The 19,206-nt window shown below is 49.1% G+C and overlaps 2 protein-coding genes across 9 annotated transcripts in view; one reads left to right on the top strand and one right to left on the bottom strand.

Annotated features, from left to right (window-relative positions):
* ERCC6L2 (ERCC excision repair 6 like 2) overlaps positions 1–19,206 on the top strand; it is a 291,509-nt gene that overhangs the window by 177,826 nt on the left and 94,477 nt on the right. The window lies entirely within an intron of this gene.
* The window catches only part of HSD17B3 (hydroxysteroid 17-beta dehydrogenase 3), a 42,288-nt gene that overhangs the window by 11,390 nt on the left and 11,692 nt on the right, over positions 1–19,206 (bottom strand). For both annotated transcript variants that reach the window (XM_082241662.1, XM_082241661.1), the window contains exons 4-9: positions 18,895–18,970; positions 10,509–10,616; positions 9,315–9,382; positions 6,376–6,411; positions 5,026–5,060; positions 4,574–4,655 (exon numbers count right to left, since the gene is read on the bottom strand). In XM_082241662.1, the coding sequence (XP_082097788.1) occupies positions 4,574–4,655; positions 5,026–5,060; positions 6,376–6,411; positions 9,315–9,382; positions 10,509–10,616; positions 18,895–18,970 (405 nt within the window). The remainder of the gene's footprint in view (positions 1–4,573; positions 4,656–5,025; positions 5,061–6,375; positions 6,412–9,314; positions 9,383–10,508; positions 10,617–18,894; positions 18,971–19,206) is intronic.

Here is a 19,206-nt window from a genome sequence, read left to right as displayed (position 1 = left end):
CGGAGCTATGTATCACTGTTGTTAAATGGGGTTTCAATCTTTCCAAGAGTAATTTAAAGCGTTCCATAATCGCAGCTGCTGAATTTCCTGATACAATAGCGGAGCGAATAAGCTTTAACTCCACTGACTGAAGAAGGAGGGTTAGGTTTTCATTCAATATTGGGGACCATTTGAGTCTTTTGGGGGCTGGTATATCCAAATTTACAGAAGGTATATATTGTGGCTCGGCAATAGAATAGTCAAAAGGCCCGCCTGCAAGCTCTAAAATTAGAGGTAGGTGATCACTCAGAGTATTATGGCCCACTTGAAACTTCCTTATAAAGCTGTGAGCAAATCTTGAGATTAAGATATAGTCTATAACACTTCCCCCAGCCTTGGAGAAATGGGTATATTCCCCGGGGCGGTCCCCCTCTATATTGCCGTTTAATATCAGCAGTTCCCTCCGTCTAGCAGCCTGCACTAAGCAGAGACCTGGGAAATTACTTCTACTATCTTTGGACAGACGTGTCGCGCCAATATCCGTCTGTTCTTCAGGGTCCAAAAATTGGTTGAAATGAGTGTGTAGACTGTTGTCATCTGTTCCTATACGAGCGTTGAAAGCTCCACACACAATGGTCAGGGCAGACGGGTAAGTAGATTCGAGTGGCTCTAAAAACGCCTCTAGCTCAGCCCATGTAGCCTTAACAACGGGTTTTTTTTGGCCTGGGGGGATATAGACATTGACCAGCAAGAGAATAGTTCTCTTGAAGCTAAGTAGGGCGGCTGTTGCTAAAGAGTTGCAGCTGGGTAGGGCTGTTAGGGAGTGCGCTAGCTCCGTGGAAATGAAGCAAGCTAGGCCACCACTAGATCTGCCGCCCCTTTGAGATGGAGAGGCAGGCAGGTAGTGGCAGTTATACCCATTAAGAAATATAGGGTCATTCTGCCATGTCTCCTGAAAGAAGATGATGTCAAATTGCTTAAGGTAACACAAAAATTGTTGATTATTTTTCTTGGCGTGCCAGCCCGCGATATTCCAGGACAGCACTTTTAGGCCCCGGGCCCTTCGGGGGGCTGGATCTATGTCACCACCATGTCCAGCAATTCTTTGGTGTCTAAAAAAACACACCCGTTGGTTCTTTTCGAGGCTGGCTGCTTGGAGAGAGTGTAGTGATCCTCTTTTCTTGGTGATTTGGGGCTAGATTTTGGAGTTGGGGGGGAAGCTAATTCATTCGGAGACAATTTAAGATAGCTGTGCCAGGAGCTTTGAGGTTTCACACCTTGCTTTGGTCTTACTTTATTGTACATCACAGGGGGCTCTGATTGTAATTCCACGTCCACACATTTAAAGGTGCCTCCCACTGTCTTCTTATCCACCAGACATTTGGGAGATATAGGCTGCACATAAGGGTCCTTCATTGTCTCACCTTGATCATCCTTTTTTTCTAGTCTGCTTCGAAGTAAATCAAATCTTTTCAGGATCTCAGTTTGAGCTGGAGAATGCAGTGACCAGAATCGCTTTATCAGCGAGAGTTCTTCCTCCCAAACGGAGTCCTCACTGTCCCACATGGGAGGCTCGACGCCAGTTGGGTGTGAGGCTTCCTTTTTTTCATTTGGTGCTGTTTGGTGGGGATGATCCTGCTGGAACTTATGCTTTCTATTTCGATGGTTTTGGTGGTTGGTTTTTTTCCCTTTTGTGAACTTCCACTCCTATGCTCTTGGGCCCTATCAGAGGGGTTGCAGGTGCTCTATTTTCAAATATTCTTAACAGAACTATTCTTTCTTTTTTGAATAGGTTTTTAGCTCTAAAAATGAAACTGGCCAGATTATGATCTAAAAAAGTAATCAGTGCTCGTACCGAGCAATCATCTTGATGTAGATACTCTATAGCGGCTATGTCAGTTGCTTTTACTACCCCCGGTAAAATGCCACTTATAATAGACAAAAAGTCGTCTGTACGGTCCAACCCTGCGTAAAATCTAGGCGGTTTAGGGTAATTAGCAAAGACAAGCTTTTGTGGGATTAGGACTAAACTCCATTCTCTTTTGGGACACAACATCTGTCGAACTTGAGAGGAGTGGTTCCCCTCGATAGTTTGGGTCGCCTGCTCACCTCTGTCTACTGATTCTGTGCTGGCCATGAGAGGACTCTGGGGCGATATGACTGCAGATGGATCAGTTCCTTTGTCCCAGCTCGGTGTTGATTCTTCAGAACTTGATTTAGATTCTTTTATGGGTGTATCTACTTTACGTGTCTCTTTGATGGCATTCGACTTGGTTTTGTTTTTTCCACTTGTAGAAAGGGATGGAAGAAGGTTAAAGAGCTTCTGCCAATATTTTTTACAGGTACGGTGAGTTGTCTTAAGCCGCCTTAGGTTTTTCATGTTTTTGCTTTTCTTCCTCTTAGGCTCAGCTTTTTTCCTCCGGGGTTTACTGGGGAGTGGTGGATCCGGGCTGGCTAGGGGATTTGTATTCTGGTCTGAAGCGCTCACATGTTGTTTGAAGTTATCCACTAGGGTCAGGAGCAGCCCGTTTGTTATCGCTAGAAATTTTTTAACGTTAAGGAGATCCTTAGAGATCTGGTATATCTGCTCCTGAAGATGATCACCCCACATTTCTGTTCCACAGTCATTGGCTTTCACCCAGTGGGATGAAAGATTACCTTCAAGTTCCAGCGGTGACAAATGAGGATTGGCATCGGATGTGTTGGCTGTGTTAGCCTTTGTAGCATTCTCTGCTATGGCAAGTTCTTGAGCTAGATTTGTTGGATGGTTTGTCCACTTGTTGTTTGTTTGCAAGTCCTTTAACTGTGTAGACCAATCCAACACTGTAAGTGGCAAAGGCATAGCTACATCTAGGATACTCTCATTCTGAGTTCTCTTGCTCGAGTCTTTTTGGGGAAAGTAGCTGGTAATTTTACTTTGTCTCCTTCGTCGTTCCATCGGCCTCTGTGGTGAATTAGGCAGAATTCCTTGGTCCTTGTAATTTTTCCTGGTGAGGACCATAGTGGGTATATGGGTATATATGGATGTATAGTAGGGGGTGCTTGCTTACCGGCGGCTTATCTTTTGTTCTAAGCTGGAGTAAACAGTAGCAGAGGTACGATTTATGGAAGTTTATGGAAGTTGCCTCCTGAACCTCTCCAACCTCTCCAACCTGTTTAGTTCTCCAGCTATTTACATCGGGACTTGTGAGGTATCAATCATTTGAAATGTTAGAAAATATTACTGGTCTTAAGCTTCTATATTGTGCCTTGTTTCGTTTAAAGTTCAGCTAGGTCTTTCTCCCTCATTCAACATCCTCACGACGTAACCAATAAGGTAGCTAGGCAGTATAACGAAGCAGAAAAAAGAAAACAAAAGTCCCTTGTAATAATTATCGGGTTGAACTTGCCTTGTGTTTCTTGGGGTTATAGCAGCTTCAATTCCTTCCCCTTTTTTTTTTATAGATAAAAAGCTCGGCGTCCTTCCGAAGGAGTAGTTGGCCTCCCCCGTCTGCTAATTACCAGCTTCGTGAAGATAGGGCGGCTTGCTGAGCCTCCTTCGGATAAAAATAGGCCTTTGGCAGTTAATAGAAAAGAGTGATAATTTAAAACTGCTAAGCTCGGTTAAAAGAGAGGAGAAGAAGAAAAAAAAAACTTTAAAAGAGCTGAAGAGTACTAATAAATCTATATATCAACGCGGAGCACAAAATTGAGCTACCGCTAACGACGCCATCTTGGATCCCCCGAAAGGGGAAGAAAGGGTGAAATCCATCTTGGCGAGGGAGAAGGACAGACTGCCTGCGATGCTTTGGGCCATGCTGTAAGATCTGGAACCCCTCCATGCAGACTGAGGGTGTAAATAGGCGAATAAACCTTATTTCTTAAAGTGCAAGAGTCTCCACTGTGTCTTCTATTCTCCAAAGGGACACAGATCCTGTGTGGATGCCTGTGATCCCATGTGCTCTGGACACTGCTTGGCAGTGGGCTTTTGTAATAATACGTTTTGTTTCCTCTGTAGGTTGAGGAGCATGCAGAAGAGAATCTTTTCTCCTTGTGGCACCCAGACTGTGGAACTCACTTTCCCCTCAGAGATCTAGCAGATCCCCTACCTGATGGTCTTTAGACACTTAGCAAAACAGTTTTATTACAGGATGCCCACAGTATATGAGCAGTGTTTGGGTGTTTATTCCTATCTTAGCTTCTTCTAATGTGCTGCTTGTACTGTCTCTACATCCTGTTGCTCTGAGCTGCCTCAGGTGACCCATTAATGGGATGGAAAGGCAGACAGGTAACCCCCCCCCCACATATTTACATAAATATACGTGTGTTAGAGTGTGGAGAATTCGGTTTGAGGTGCGTCTCCTCCCTTTCACAGAACTGCACTTCTCAGGGGACATTCCAAGGCCCATGTGAAGATGCTGAAAATCACGCCAGGGAAATCTGCCTGCAAATCATAGGCTTTACTCATGAGTTGCTACCTTGCCTTTGCTTCCAGTAGATCCTACTTCCACTGGAGATAAGGACAGCAGGCTGCTGCTGTAATTTCAATTTCCTTCTGGTCCCATAAATCCTAGAACGACGCAGAAAATGTCTAAAACAAGCACAGAATTCTTACCTTAGAGGCAGAATAGACTGCATATAATGGACAGACAAAGGTGGCTACGGCAGAAGAGACGTTCAGAATCAGTCCCTTTTGTCTGAAAAACAACATGACATTAAACTTGCAATGTAAACACTCGTTTTGTAACCTAATGTTAAACATACCAAGGGCTTCCAATAAAAAGGTAAAGGTAAAGGACCACTGAACGGTTAAGTCCAGTCAAAGGCAACAATGGGGTTGTGGTGCTCATCTCGCTTTCAGGCCGAGGTAGCCAATGTGTGTCCACAGTGATCATGATGTTCTCCAGGGAGGCATGCCCCTGGTTGCACCAAGTAACACAACTGGATTCTGGAAGTTAAACCAAAGTAAATTCCAGTTCGAAAGCTTCTTCTTGTTTTTTTCTGTTTGTTTGTTTGTTTGTTTGTTTGTTTGTTTGTTTAAATCTTGAACATAAGAAAGAGGTTTACCTTGACACCATCTGTTTCAAAATCATCCGTGTCATCTAAAAATATATATATACATGAATAACGACAACAATTTATTTATACCCCACCCATCTGGCTGGGTTTCCCCAACCACCCTGGGTTGCTTGCAACAAAATATAATAATTTATATGAGCCAGAGCATTAACACAGAGTAGACCATCTGGAATGTGCTATATACCAAACTCCACAGCTCAACATTTCATGCAAATCCACCTAATTTGCACTTCCTAAAACAATACTTTAGCCAAAACACAGCTATCCTTTGGAATAATCCAGGCTTCTCTGAATTTTGTGATCCAGGTCCCCAACCAAAAAACTGCGTACAAAAATGAATATATTTGGGGACAGGTTGTAATTTGTAAGCAATTTTCCATATATATATATATATGTGTGTGTGTGTGTGTGTGTGTGTGTGTGTGTGTGTTATATTTGCTAATCTGTGCCTTTTTATTAATATTTCCTATGTTAAACACATTTTTAGCACATTTTTGTTTTGTTTTGTTTTTGAAAAGATATTTATTAAAGTTCTTTTTAAAATGTAACAATGAAAATGAAAAATAAAAAGAAACAAAATACAACATAAAAACAGTTAAAAAACAAATAATTTTTCATAACATATCTTCCTTACTATTATTTCCCCAGACCTCCTCATACCTCCCTTCTTTGTATTCCACTTCAATTTGTTAGTTCAGCAAATCCTTACCATTAAGCTTTTACCCATTTGTAAACCTTTTTTTTGTATCTCCTAAAGCATTACAGCTGGAAACCCCTTAGTTTCTATCCAACATCCTTCTAACATTCATTAATTTTACAATATTTCTGTAAATAGTCTTTAAATTTCTTCCAGTCTTCTTTCACCATTTTTAGCACATTTTTGGGTAGGAGAACCGCATCGCAAAATTTGGAGAAGTGCCATTTTCAAAGCATAGCTGCATTTCGGTTCGTGTATCATTTTGGGAAGTGGAAATCAGGTAGGTTCGCATTAAACTGTGAACTGAACGGAATGTTCCTTCCTCTTCTTGGCTCAGACAAGGTTTTCTAAGAATGACAAGCATTCCGTTCAAATGTTGCACTTTTGTTCTGGCAAGCACACAACCTGCAACATGTCTCCATAAAGTGTGAAGCAGCCCACAGCAACCACAATTCAGTTTGGTCCTCAAAAACTCCTCCAGGATCTTCTCAGTGAATGAGAAACATAGCTATCACCAGCTATCCACATTGTGTGAGGAAAACATCTTTGACCACAGCCGAGATGTCTGTGAAATCTCCCACCCATCCCCCCAAAAAAAATCTTTATTTTCCACACATGCATAGCTATTGTGTGGTACATACCTTGGTGACAGAGAAGATGTTGCAGTTGATGAGGTCCTATAGGGAATAAAAAGTGGATTACATGAGAGGCTGACTGATCTGGTGGAGAGAAAGAGTTCCAGAAAGTTCAATTGCACATAATGTCTTAAACGGGAATGGAGAGCATTTGGCGCTGCAAGCGTTGTTGAATTCCATCTCCCGTATTCTCCTACCATTGGCCATCTGGCTGGGGCAGGACAGGGGTTGAAGTTCAACAACATCTGGAGGGCCACAGGAAAAAAAGGAAACATTTAAGGATGAATAAAGGTTGTCTGTGCCCAAACATGCCTTTTAATATAATGTGGTAGGAAAATAATGAATTTGTTTGCATGGGGCCACCCCACCAATAGGGATGAGGTGCCCTGCCCCAAATAACAGGCTTTGGGAGACCATTAAATGGGCCACAAAGTGTCAGATATAGCTTATTTATATATATATAAAAAAACAACCCACTACTCTCTCTGTGCGTGGGGTGTGTGTATTTTCTACCTTGGATATCAAGATGTTGTGGGCCATTTTTCCATCTGCAGACCCATCTTTTGAGCTATGTAGTATCAATGTAGTTGGCAGGGGGTTGGACTCGATGGCCCTTGTGGTCTCTTCCAACTCTATGATTCTATGATTCTATGATTCTAAGAACGGGATGATTGTTGCACAGTGCAACATCGGCTGCCCAGAGTGGCTGGGGAAACCCAGCCAGATGGGCAAGGTATAAATAATAAATTGTTGTTGTTGTTGTTGTTGTTGTTGTTGTTGTTGTTGTTGTTAGATGCACAGTGAAGATGCACTTGATTTATTCCCCAGTGATTAGGGTCAGCGGCGGAGCAAGCCAATTGTGGTGTAGTGGTTAAGAGCGGTAGATTCATAATCTGGTAAACCGGGTTCGATTCCCCGCTCCTCCACATGCAGCTGCTGGGTGACCTTGGGCCAGTCACACTTCTCTGAAGTCTCTCAGCCCCACTCACCTCACAGAGTGTTTGTTGTGGGGGAGGAAGGGAAAGGAGATTGTTAGCTGCTTTGAGACTCCTTAGGGTAGTGATAAAGTGGGATATCAAATCCAAACTCTTTAAATTGGGTGCCTGGGACGGCGGCATGCATGCCCTGCGCAGGGGCAGCCACCTGTGGGGTGGGGTGAGCCGGGGCAGGACGTCCCGTGGGGCCTCCAGAGTCTGTCTGCCTTCTCCCACTCAGCCGCCCTACAGCTGAGGGGGAGGCGGCGAGTGGACCGTTTGGGCAGCGCCCAAGCCACCACATCACTCCCAGGAGAGCTGCGTGGCTCAGGCGTGCTGCAGGCCCCGCGGTGAGTGCCACCCGTCATTTTGTCACCCCCCTCAGCGGTGACACCCGGGGTGGCCCGCCCCTACTGCACCCCCTACTGCACCCCCTTCGTCCGCCCCTGATTAGGGTGGCCATGTGTCCCACTTTGAGCGTTGACCAGTACGCATCTGGTTTAAAATGAAGGAATAATCAGGTCGCACAGGCACGGCTGAAACAGGAGGCAGCTCAACACTCCGTGCTTTACTGCGTGCAAAACTGCATGGCCACCGCACCCTCCCCTCGCTAAAGGTACTTTAATCTAAGCAGAAAAGATATAAATCTGGCTGGTAAATATAAGGCAGGACACTGTCTGCTAGATCAAAACAGCTACTCGCTGGGACCAGTGAGATTTATAATATAGCCCTATTCATGTTTGTTCAGAAGCAAGTCCCATAGTTTTCATTGAGACTTACTCCCCGTAGGTGTGCATAGGATGGCAGCCTCAATTTTGCTTTCTCTGTTATGTTCAGGCCATCACAAAGTTGGGCATTATAGATTAATTCTACTGCATTTCCCCATTCCCTTCCCTTATGCTTGCAGGTTTTTTTTCCTATGGATTCTGCAGAGACTTTATCATTTCTGCACTATGGTCTTCAGGGAAATAAAGGAAGGTTTAAGGACTTTGGCTAAAAATAGCTGGTCCAATAACTCTGTGGAAATGTCTTATTCTAGGAGGGAGTCCATGTGGTGCCCTTCAAATGTTGCTGGACCACAATTCCCATCATCCCTGTTCATTGGCCATTCAGGATGGGGCTGATGGAAATTTGCATCTAAGAACACCTGGAGGAACTTGCGATACTGGCTACACTTGCTCTGTTCAGATCAAATGTAACTTGATCGAAATTAATTCAATGAACAATAAATGTTGTTGTTGTTTAGTCGTTTAGTCATGTCTGACTCTTCGTGACCCCATGGACCAGAGCACGCCAGGCACTCCTGTCTTCCACTGCCTCCCGCAGTTTGGTCAAACTCATGCTGGTAGCTTCGAGAACACTGTCCAACCATCTCGTCCTCTGTCATCCCCTTCTCCTTGTGCCCTCCATCTTTCCCAACATCAGGGTCTTTTCCAGGGAGTCTTCTCTTCTCATGAGGTGGCCAAAGTATTGGAGCCTCAGCTTCAGGATCTGTCCTTCCAGTGAGCACTCAGTGCTGATTTCCTTAAGAATGGAGAGGTTTGATCTTCTTGCAGTCCATGGGACTCTCCAGAGTCTCCTCCAGCACCATAATTCAAAAGCATCAATTCTTCAGCGTTCAGCCTTCTTTATGGTCCAGCTCTCACTTCCATACATCACTACCCTTGCCTACCATCACTACCCTCATGGATCACTGCCTTGCCGTGGCAAAGGGGCTTAAATAACTCAGAGAAACTATGAGCTATGCCGTGCAGGGCCACCCAAAATGGACAGGTCATAGTGGAGAGTTTTGACCAAACGTGATCCACCTGGAGCAGGAACCGGCAAGCCACTCCAGTATCCCTGCCAAGAAAACTCCATGGACAAAGACAATAATAAATAAATAAACTAATTTCTCCGTTCCATATGAAAGGAAAGTGTGGGCCTTCTGAGCAGTTGCTTTCAAGAGCACAAACATAGAATAATCCTTACCCCGTCATTCTCTGGTCCATTAAGAAAACGTGTTGGAGAGGGGCTAGAAAGCATTCCAACGTTGTTAACTAATAAACAGAAACACAGTGAGTCACACAACTAGTTGGCGCAACTACTTAGACCAGTTGCTGCCGGTTTAACCTGGTACCTTCCAGATGTTTTGGACTAAAGGACCCCTGGACGGTTAAGTCTAGGCAAAGGCGACTATGGGGTTGTAGCGCTCATCTTCTTTTCAGGCCGAGGGAGCAGGTGTTTGTCCACAGACAGCTTTCTGGGTCATGTGGCCAGCAGGACTAAACTGCTTCTGGTGCAATGGGACACCGTGATGGAAGCCAGAATGCATGGAAGCGTTGTTTACCTTCCCGCCACAGCGGTATCTATTTAGCCACTTGTGTTGCTGTGCTTTTGAACTGCTAGGTTGGCAGGAGCTGGGACGGAGCAATGGGAGCTCACCCCACTGTGCAGATTTGAACCGCCGACCTTCCAATCGGTAAGCCCAAGAGGCTCAGTGGTGGCGCTGTGTTTTGGACTATATCTACCTGGGACTGATAGGAGTTGTAGTCCAAAACATCTGGAAGGCACCATTAGTAAAAGTTGCCTTAAACTGAGCTACTGTGAAGGCATAGCATCTGTTGAACTCATTCAGAAGATAATAGGCCTTTTAAACATAATACAAAATTGACCCCAGATCAGCCACTTGTAGGTCTGATGAGGACCAGTTTGACACTATATAATTTCAATAACTATGAGAGAAGAGTTTGTTTGTTTTATTTACTTATTTGTTGCCTTTATCCCACCTTCCTCCCCTTCCAAAGGAGCTCAATGTGTTCCTGGTGTTCCCTCCCTTTCCATTTTATCCTCACAATAACCCTGAGAGGAAGGTTAGGCTGAGAGGCAGTGACTGACCCAAGGTCACCCAGTGAGCTTCAAGATGGCTGAGTGGGGATTAGGAACCCTGGTCTCCCAGGTCCTCGTCCGACAATCTAACCCAGGCATAGGCATAGTCTCTCCAGATGTTTGGGACTACAACTCCCATCATCCCTGACCACTGGTCCTGTTAGCTAAGGATGATGGGAATTGTAGTCTCAAACATTTGGAGGGCCGGAGTTTGCCTACGCCTGATCTAACCACTACACCACACTGCCTCACTGCAACCCAAAAGGAACTCTTGAAAAGCGCTATTGGAAACTTTACCCAAAATTCCAATTTCTAATCCTTGAAGACCATCTTCAATGTCATTGTACACGTTCCTTTTGGTAAAGTCAGCTTGTATAATTTTCACTTTTCTCCCTGTGGACTGCTCTGCATTTGGGGGGGGGAGGGGGAGAAAGAGAGTCATTTTTGTGCTCTTTAAGAATTTCCTTGGCTACTGCTAAGACAGCAATGCATTGAGGCAATATGCTAGGTCAATGGTTCTCAAAGGTGTCTCCTCCTCCCAAGACCTCTTGACTATTGTTTGAGGTCTCAGCAGACCACGTAACTTACTTATTTTGCTCTATAAAGCTAAACACATACATAAGTGTCATAGCTGCTACCAGGTCCCAGCTCACATAGGACCACGCCACACAGCGTCCACTTTAAAAGAGTCTTTATTGAGTTACAGGTTTCATTTCCGAACTGCAGCGTGCAGCTCTACACCTTCTGCTCTAGGTCGGCGAAGACCCGTCTGAGTCCCCGCCTCTTGCACACCAGCTTAATACCCTAGCCTTGCTCCACCTCCTTCGCCTCTCCCTACGTCTCTGGGTCCTTCTGCCCCCCTGGGCCTCCTCCCTTCTACTCTCCTCTGACGCTGACCCCCCTGATCCTTCTGCCTCCTTGCGGCGGGCTTTAGGACCTGGCTCACTCTCCGGGCTGCTTACTGCTCCAGCTTCCGCTGCATTTGAACTTGGCGCGCGCGCCCAACTCTCTAATTTCCTCTTAACCGTTGCCTCGCTCTCTGAGGAGGGCGTGACCACCCCTGACTCGTGCCCTCCCTCCTGCTGACAGCCTCCGGAACCCGATGCCTGGCTACCTTCCTCCCTGCTGCTCTCAGTCTTGAGCGTGGGTCCCGACTTCCAGCTGCTGCCGCCCTCAGTTATGAGCGTGGGTCCCGACTTCCAGCTGCTGCTCTCTGAATCTCCTCTGTTCCCTTCCTCCTGGGGTGTCCCCCCGGATCCCCCCCTTGCTCTGCTCACTGGGGCTCCCTTTTGGGAGTCCTCTGACTCACTGCTTAGGCTTGGAGATCTCGGGTCGTCATCATCACTCATTCTCCCTTCGGCTTCCTCCCCCTCGCTCTCTGTTTCCACCCTTCTCTGCGTCTCTGCTTCTGAACCCCTGACATCCATCCCCCCCTCGAAGCCCCCCCTTCCCCCCTCCCCGCTGTCAGGTGTGGGTGCTGGGCGCTCCATCATCATGGGAGGGAATGCTGGATACAGGTCGCTCCCCGTGGGTGGCCGCCAACTGAAGACCTCCGAGTCTTCCCCCTCGCGGTCGTCGACGTTGACTTGTTGCTCTTCCATCTCTGTACCGCCGTGCTCGAACCCGAGGTCCTCCCCGAACACGTCCATGTCAGTCTCTGCGTCGGTCGCTCGACCTGGCATCTCCAGCCACTTCCTGCGCCATTGCTCCTCTGGTCGATCGTCCCACCAATACGAGTTGCCTGATGCCGAACCTGCCGGTGAACCTTCTGGGGAACGGGTGCTCCGTGCGGGTTCCCCTTCTGAGTCGAATCCATGGAACGTGCTGGAAGAAAGTGTGGGTGTGAACAACCAGTCGTCGAAGAAGCTCGCTGGCATGGGTTTGTGTGGGAAGAGGGCATGAAACTCGTCCTTGAGCAGGGGTTCCTCCAAAGCGTAGTCTGGTACCCAGCTATTGGCGCTGGCCCGGGTGCCCTCTCTGGCTAAGAGGTATTCGACTCCCTCTTCCCCCCATCTGGAGTCCAAAATCTCCGTGACCTCGTTGATGTGGTCCTGGTGCTTCACCTCCCGCGTCTCCGTCCGTTCCCGGAGCGGACTTGGCGCCGTCCCTGGCTCCTGGAACCTGTGAGGTGCCTTGTAGGGAGTGAGCACCGACCTGTGGAACACCGGATGCATTCTGGAACCCGCCGGCAGCGCCAGTCGGAAGGCTACCGGGTTGATCTGCGCTTCGACTTGGTACGGACCGATCTGCTTGTGCCCCAACTTCTTCTTGGCAAGTGACCTGGTCGGCACTGCGTGGGCTGCCAACCAGACCCAGTCTCCCACTTGGATCACTTCGCCCACCCGCCTGTGCTTGTCAGCTTGCACCTTGTAGGCGTGCTTAGCTAGCTCCAGCTGCCGTCTGAGTTGATCGTGGACCGCCTGCAGCTCTGACGCGAACGCGTCCGCCGTCTGTGGTTCTCCTTCCCCCACTCTCTCCAGTCCCGGGAAGGTTCTGGGATTCCTCCCATTGTTGGCAAAGAACGGCGTCACTCCTGTGGACACGTGCTTCGTGTTGTTGTAAGCGAACTCGGCTAGCGGCAGGTAATCCACCCACGTCGCAGGCTGTTGATTGGCATAGCATCTCAGGTACTGCTGCATGATGGCATTGACCCTCTCTGCTTGCCCGTTGGTCTGCGGGTGTCTTGCTGATGCCAGATTGACCTTGACATTTAGAAAACCCATCAGCTTCTGCCAGAAAGACGAGATGAACTGGCGTCCGCGGTCGGACAGGATAGACCGTGGCAGGCCATGCACTTTGAACACGTGATCTATGAACAGTTTGGCGGTTTGTTCCGCTGTGGCCACCTTCGCACACGGAATGAAATGTGCCATCTTGGTGAACAAGTCCACCACCACTAGCACAGCTGTCTTGCCTCTCGAGCTGGGTAAATCCGTCACAAAGTCCAGGGCCACCCTCTCCCACGGTTCAAACGGTGTTTGCAGCGGTTCTAACAGTCCCGCCGGTGGTCTGTGTACCGGCTTGGCCCTCTGGCAGGTGTCGCACCTCGCGACGTAGTCCGCGACCTCTCCTCTCAGCCTGGGCCACCAGAAGTCTCTCGCGACTAATTCCATCGTTTTCTCTGTGCCAAAGTGACCGGCCGTGGGTGCGTCGTGCAACTGTTGCAGTACCTTGGCGCGAAGGTCGTCTCCTGGTACATAGACAGCCCCTTTGCGTAGGAGCAAGCCGTCCCGCACCTGGAACTCGTCCGTGGTAGCCGTGCCTCTGAGCAGTTCCGCCATCTTGTCTTGCGCGAATGAGTCGTCCCGCAATGCACGTCGCACCGCATCCAGGTCTACTGTAGCTGAGGCACACGCCCACGCCGTCGGTGCGAAGATGTGCATGGCCGCCGCTGGCGTCACCTCTTCTAGGTACTGCGGTTTTCGGGACAGTGCATCCGCCATGATGTTGGTGTCGCCTGGGACGTACTCTATTCGGAAATTGAAGTCAGCAAAGAACTCCGCCCAACGTATCTGCCTCTGGTTCAGGAACTGAGCCGTGCGCCAGTGCTCCAGATTCTTGTGGTCCGTGCAGACCTGCACCGTGTGCTTGGCGCCGATTAGGAAGTGCCTCCACGCCTTGAAAGCTGCATGAATGGCCAGCAACTCCCTGTCCCAGATGGTGTAGTTCTGCTCCGACTTGCTGAGCTTTCTGGAGTAGAACGCTCCCGGCCGCCACACCCCCTGCGGGTCTCGCTGCAGCAGGACAGCTCCCACGGCTCTGTCTGACGCGTCTGTCTCTACCCTCAACGGTTTACTGGGGTCGATATGCAGCAGTTGCTTCTCCGATGCGAAGAGATGCTTGAGCGCTTGAAAGGACTGTTCCGCCTGCTCCGTCCAGATGAATTTCTTCTTTTTGGAGCTGAGCGTGTCCGTAATTGCTGCCGTCTGCATCGCGAACCCCTTGATAAACTTGCGATAGAAGTTGGCGAAGCCGACAAACCGCTGGACCTCCTTCCGGTTGCGCGGGCTCTTCCAATCCAATACCGCACGAACCTTGGTGCTGTCCATGGCTATCCCCTTGTCCGACAACTTGTATCCCAGGAAATCCACCTCCGTCGTGTCGAACTGGCACTTCTCCAGCTTGGCGTACAGTCTATGTTGTTGCAACCTGCTGAGCACCTCCCTCACGTCTCGGTCGTGAGCTTGCTGCGAGTCAGAGAAAATCAGGATGTCGTCCAGGAAGCAGACGCATGTCTTGTAGAGGAGTCCCTCCAACACGTGATGCATAAAAGCTTGAAAACAGTGAGAGCCATTTTGTAATCCAAAGGGCATAACTCTGTATTCGTAGGTGCCCAGCGGTGTGAACATGGCCGTCTTCCACTCATCGCCCTCCCGCATGCGGATGAGATTGTACGCCCCTCGCAGGTCCAACTTGGTGAACACGCGTCCCTTGCGCACCGTCGCGAGGAGGTCGTCAATCCTGGGCATGGGGTAATCAGACGGTTTGGTCATCTGGTTCAAAAGGCGGTAGTCCACAACTAGTCTTTTTTGGGGCGTGTCTTTCTTTTTCACGAAGAAAACGGGACTGCCCCCCACTGCCTTGGACTCTCTGATGAAGCCACGCTCCAGATTATGCTCGATGAACTGTTTGAGTTCCTGCATTTCATCTTCAGACATGGAGTATAGCCGCCCCTTCGGCAGCGTCGCCCCCGGTAGGAGGTCAATCTTGCAGTCATATGGCCGGTGAGGGGGTAGCTTGTCCGCCTCCTTCTCGCAGAAGACCTCCAAAAAGCTCGCGTATTTGTGGGGGACCGCTTGCAACGTTCCCAACTGCAGCTGTGATTCCTCCTCCTCTCCCTCCCGTCGGGGCAGGATGCAGTGTTCTGCGCAATAAGAGGAGCCGAAGATCAGTTGTCTCTGGTACCAAGCCAGTGTCGGACTGTGCCTGTCCAGCCAACTCATGCCCAACACAATGGGCGTGTCCGACAGTTGGGTGACATTAAAACTGATGACTTCCCTGTGGTTGCCAAGGCGCATCACCATCGGTGGCGTCTGCTTCACCACCTGCCCCCCTAGCAACTCTCTGCCATCCACTGTGACGACTTGCAGGGGCAGAGTGGCAGGCAATAGCTGTATAGCGTGCTGCTCCACAAAGCTCTGCGCTATAAAGTCTGCGTTGCTTCCAGAATCCACAGAAAGCGGCACTTCGATAGTGACGCCGTCGGGTAGCTGGAGAGATGCTGTGAGCTGCACTACTGGTTTGGGTGGGAGGGGATCCGTGGGTTGCAAGATTGCTGGGGACTGCTTCACAGATGCGTCTGGCTGGGCCCCAGTGCCTCCGTCTCCAGCCAGACATCGTCGTTTCCCTGCTGTGGTTCTCCTTGCTGCGTTGCTGCAGTCACCATTGCTGAGGCTGCAGTGTGCTTGTGGAGCCTCCGGGGACACTCCTTCGCCAAATGGCCTGGATCCTCGCAGATGTAACACTTCCTGTTCCCTCTAGGAGGCTTCGCTTTCACTGCTGCCGGTGCTAGGGCTCTGGCTGCTGACTGAGCCCTTGCACCTCCAACCTCCATCGGTTCCCCTCCCCCTCCTGGCGGAGGTGTGGATTGCGCACGCGCTGCTTCCCTCGGAACGAAAGAGAAACTTCTCGCTGCTTCGCGCCCTCCACGTCCTTCATCTCTGCACCATGGACGTTCTTCCAGCCTCACCCCCACAGTCAGCGCCCTTTGGACCACCTCTTGCGTGCTTCGGGGCCTCTCCCCCCTTGCAATTTCATCCTTAACCGCAGAACTTAGACCCTCCCAGAAGAGGTCTCTGACAGGGGGCGAATCCCGATCCCATTCTAAAGCACTGACCAGCGCAAAAAATCGGGCGTGATACTGCCGGACGCTCGCCCTCCCTTGTTTTAGTCCATGAATCTCCCGTCTGGCAAGATCCACATCAATAGTAGATAAAAAACACGCATCCATCGCTTTGATAAAGGCATCTGCATTCTGAAGCGCCGGATCTTTATCCCTCCACAAATTGCGCAGCCAGGCTTTGGCATCCCCATGCAAATGGGACAATATGAACCCCACCTTCTCTTCCTCATCTCTAAAGTCTTTTGCCAGCAGTTGCAGTGCGCACATTACGTCTGCTCTAAAATTAGGGTACTGTTGCAAAGTCCCATCGAAGTGAGCCACAAGCCCTCCTGCTCTCCGTGCCAATCCCACGCCCTCCGGTCTGGGTCCCGGTTGCCCTTGCTTAACAAGCATTTCAAACCTGGCGTGTAGGTCTCTGTAGGCGGCTGTAGTCTCCTCCTCCCGTTTCTTGGAAGCCAATACCTCTGAGGACAACTGGGTCACTGCCTCTTGCAGCGCGGAGATCCTCTGTTCTTCCGTCATCTTGCTAACCTTTGTGAGCTCGCTTACAGACACCCCTCTTCCTCCCCTAGCGGCTTCTGCTCCCGCTGCGAGGTTTCAGGTTTCTGAAGCTTTGAAGAGACGGGTCTTACTGTCATAGCTGCTACCAGGTCCCAGCTCACATAGGACCACGCCACACAGCGTCCACTTTAAAAGAGTCTTTATTGAGTTACAGGTTTCATTTCCGAACTGCAGCGTGCAGCTCTACACCTTCTGCTCTAGGTCGGCGAAGACCCGTCTGAGTCCCCGCCTCTTGCACACCAGCTTAATACCCTAGCCTTGCTCCACCTCCTTCGCCTCTCCCTACGTCTCTGGGTCCTTCTGCCCCCCTGGGCCTCCTCCCTTCTACTCTCCTCTGACGCTGACCCCCCTGATCCTTCTGCCTCCTTGCGGCGGGCTTTAGGACCTGGCTCACTCTCCGGGCTGCTTACTGCTCCAGCTTCCGCTGCATTTGAACTTGGCGCGCGCGCCCAACTCTCTAATTTCCTCTTAACCGTTGCCTCGCTCTCTGAGGAGGGCGTGACCACCCCTGACTCGTGCCCTCCCTCCTGCTGACAGCCTCCGGAACCCGATGCCTGGCTACCTTCCTCCCTGCTGCTCTCAGTCTTGAGCGTGGGTCCCGACTTCCAGCTGCTGCCGCCCTCAGTTATGAGCGTGGGTCCCGACTTCCAGCTGCTGCTCTCTGAATCTCCTCTGTTCCCTTCCTCCTGGGGTGTCCCCCCGGATCCCCCCCTTGCTCTGCTCACTGGGGCTCCCTTTTGGGAGTCCTCTGACTCACTGCTTAGGCTTGGAGATCTCGGGTCGTCATCATCACTCATTCTCCCTTCGGCTTCCTCCCCCTCGCTCTCTGTTTCCACCCTTCTCTGCGTCTCTGCTTCTGAACCCCTGACAATAAGTCATGTTTTAACAACGCACTGGCAGAAGCACCAAAACTACAGTAGTGCTATATTATGACAATCACAGGCCCTAGGACAGGATATTGACAAAGGATTCTTTAACTGGTGATTTTTAAGGGGAAAATTAGTAGACTGTAGCAAAACTGCATTATGGAAATCACAAGACTTAGGCCATAGTCTTGACAGCCTCATGGCCCTGGTCAAAACTACCCCTTATCTCCATCATCATAAACAAACAAACAAATCAAGTGCAGAATGGAGTAGAAATATTACTGACTGTGTTTTTCTGTGAAACACTTTAATGAAACTTGTGGACCACCACAAGGTCACAGTTTGAGAACCTGAGCGCTGGATCCTGCCTTAAACCAAAGCAATGGCTCCAACTATTGCACCAGTACAAGAGCTCTTAAATTTAATTCTACATATGTACAGCCAGCTCACACTTTACGCAGACAACACCGGTGTAGAATATCCATTCCATTCACCTAGTAAGCTAAAGTAAAAGGTAAAGGACCTCTGGACGGTTAAGTCCAGTCAAAGGTGACTATGGGGTTGTGGCACTCATCTCACTTTCAGGCCACAGACAGCTTTCCAGGTCATGTGGCCAGCATGAATAAACCGCCTCTGGCGCAATGGAACACTGTGACAGAAACCAGAGGACACAGAAATGCCATTCGTCTTCCCACCGCAGCGGTACCTATTTATCTACTTGCACTGGTGTGCTTTCGAACTGCTAGGTTGGCAGGAGCTGGGACAGGGCAACAGGAACTCACTCTGTCATGGGGACTCAAACTGCCGACCTTGTGATCAGCAAGTCCAAGTGGCCCTAGTAACGTCTGATGGGATGGGGTATGTCTCTAAACATGCAGTGGACCACACTGGCATGTCACTGGACTCCAACAACTGTGAATCTGTGTCCCTCCAGATGTTGATGGATTCCAGGTTCCATCAACCCTGGTCAGCATGGGTAATAGTCAGGGATTATGACAGCTGTAGTCCAGTATCAAATCTGAAGGGCAACACTTCTACGTTAGTGTTCACTGAGGCAAGTGGTGAGTAAGCCACAACTTCAAATGCTGTGTCAAGTGTGGATCAACTTTTATTTGCCAGCAAAATGGGTTGTGCTGTTAGATACAGCATACACTTTCCTGGCAAAGGAGAATCTGGGATGCCCCACACTCCATGCAGCAAAGGTTTTTTCCTAGTCAGGCTATCGCCTAATTAAATAATTCCTAGTTGATTAATAAAATGAATTTTACAGGGCACTTCTAAGCCTGTTTATACAGCAAAATGTCCCACTGAATTCAAAGCTACTTCCTCCTGCACACTTAGCAAGTCTGCTTCGGATTACAACCGAAGGCATAAAGATATCAGGTGATAACTTTTTCACATATTAGATACTTACCAATTTCAGATGCTACCTTCTGCATTTTTGATAGTGTTCTGCTAATCAAAACAATATTTAATCCACGTCTGGCGAGCTATGGAAGCAAGTTGTAAATATATTAGTATTTCAGGAATGATTGGGCTGCACTGATATGGCAGAAGCTACCCAGATGCTTGTTGCATTTGTCCTAATATCTGCAACTGCGGAGGATACACAAGTGCAGCTAAAAGGAAGCAATTGCTTTCCAGTTGTGCGATGCAGGTCAGGGAAATTCTGACTCCTAGTGGCAAGAGTATTGAAATCCTAATAAAGGGTGAGATTATGAGCACC

This window comes from Podarcis vaucheri, assembly GCF_965113315.1.
Source record: "Podarcis vaucheri genome assembly, chromosome: 11".
Taxonomy (NCBI): Eukaryota; Metazoa; Chordata; class Lepidosauria; order Squamata; family Lacertidae; genus Podarcis; species Podarcis vaucheri.
Note: the sequence above shows the minus strand (reverse complement) of the source record. Positions and strands in the feature narration are given on the sequence as shown.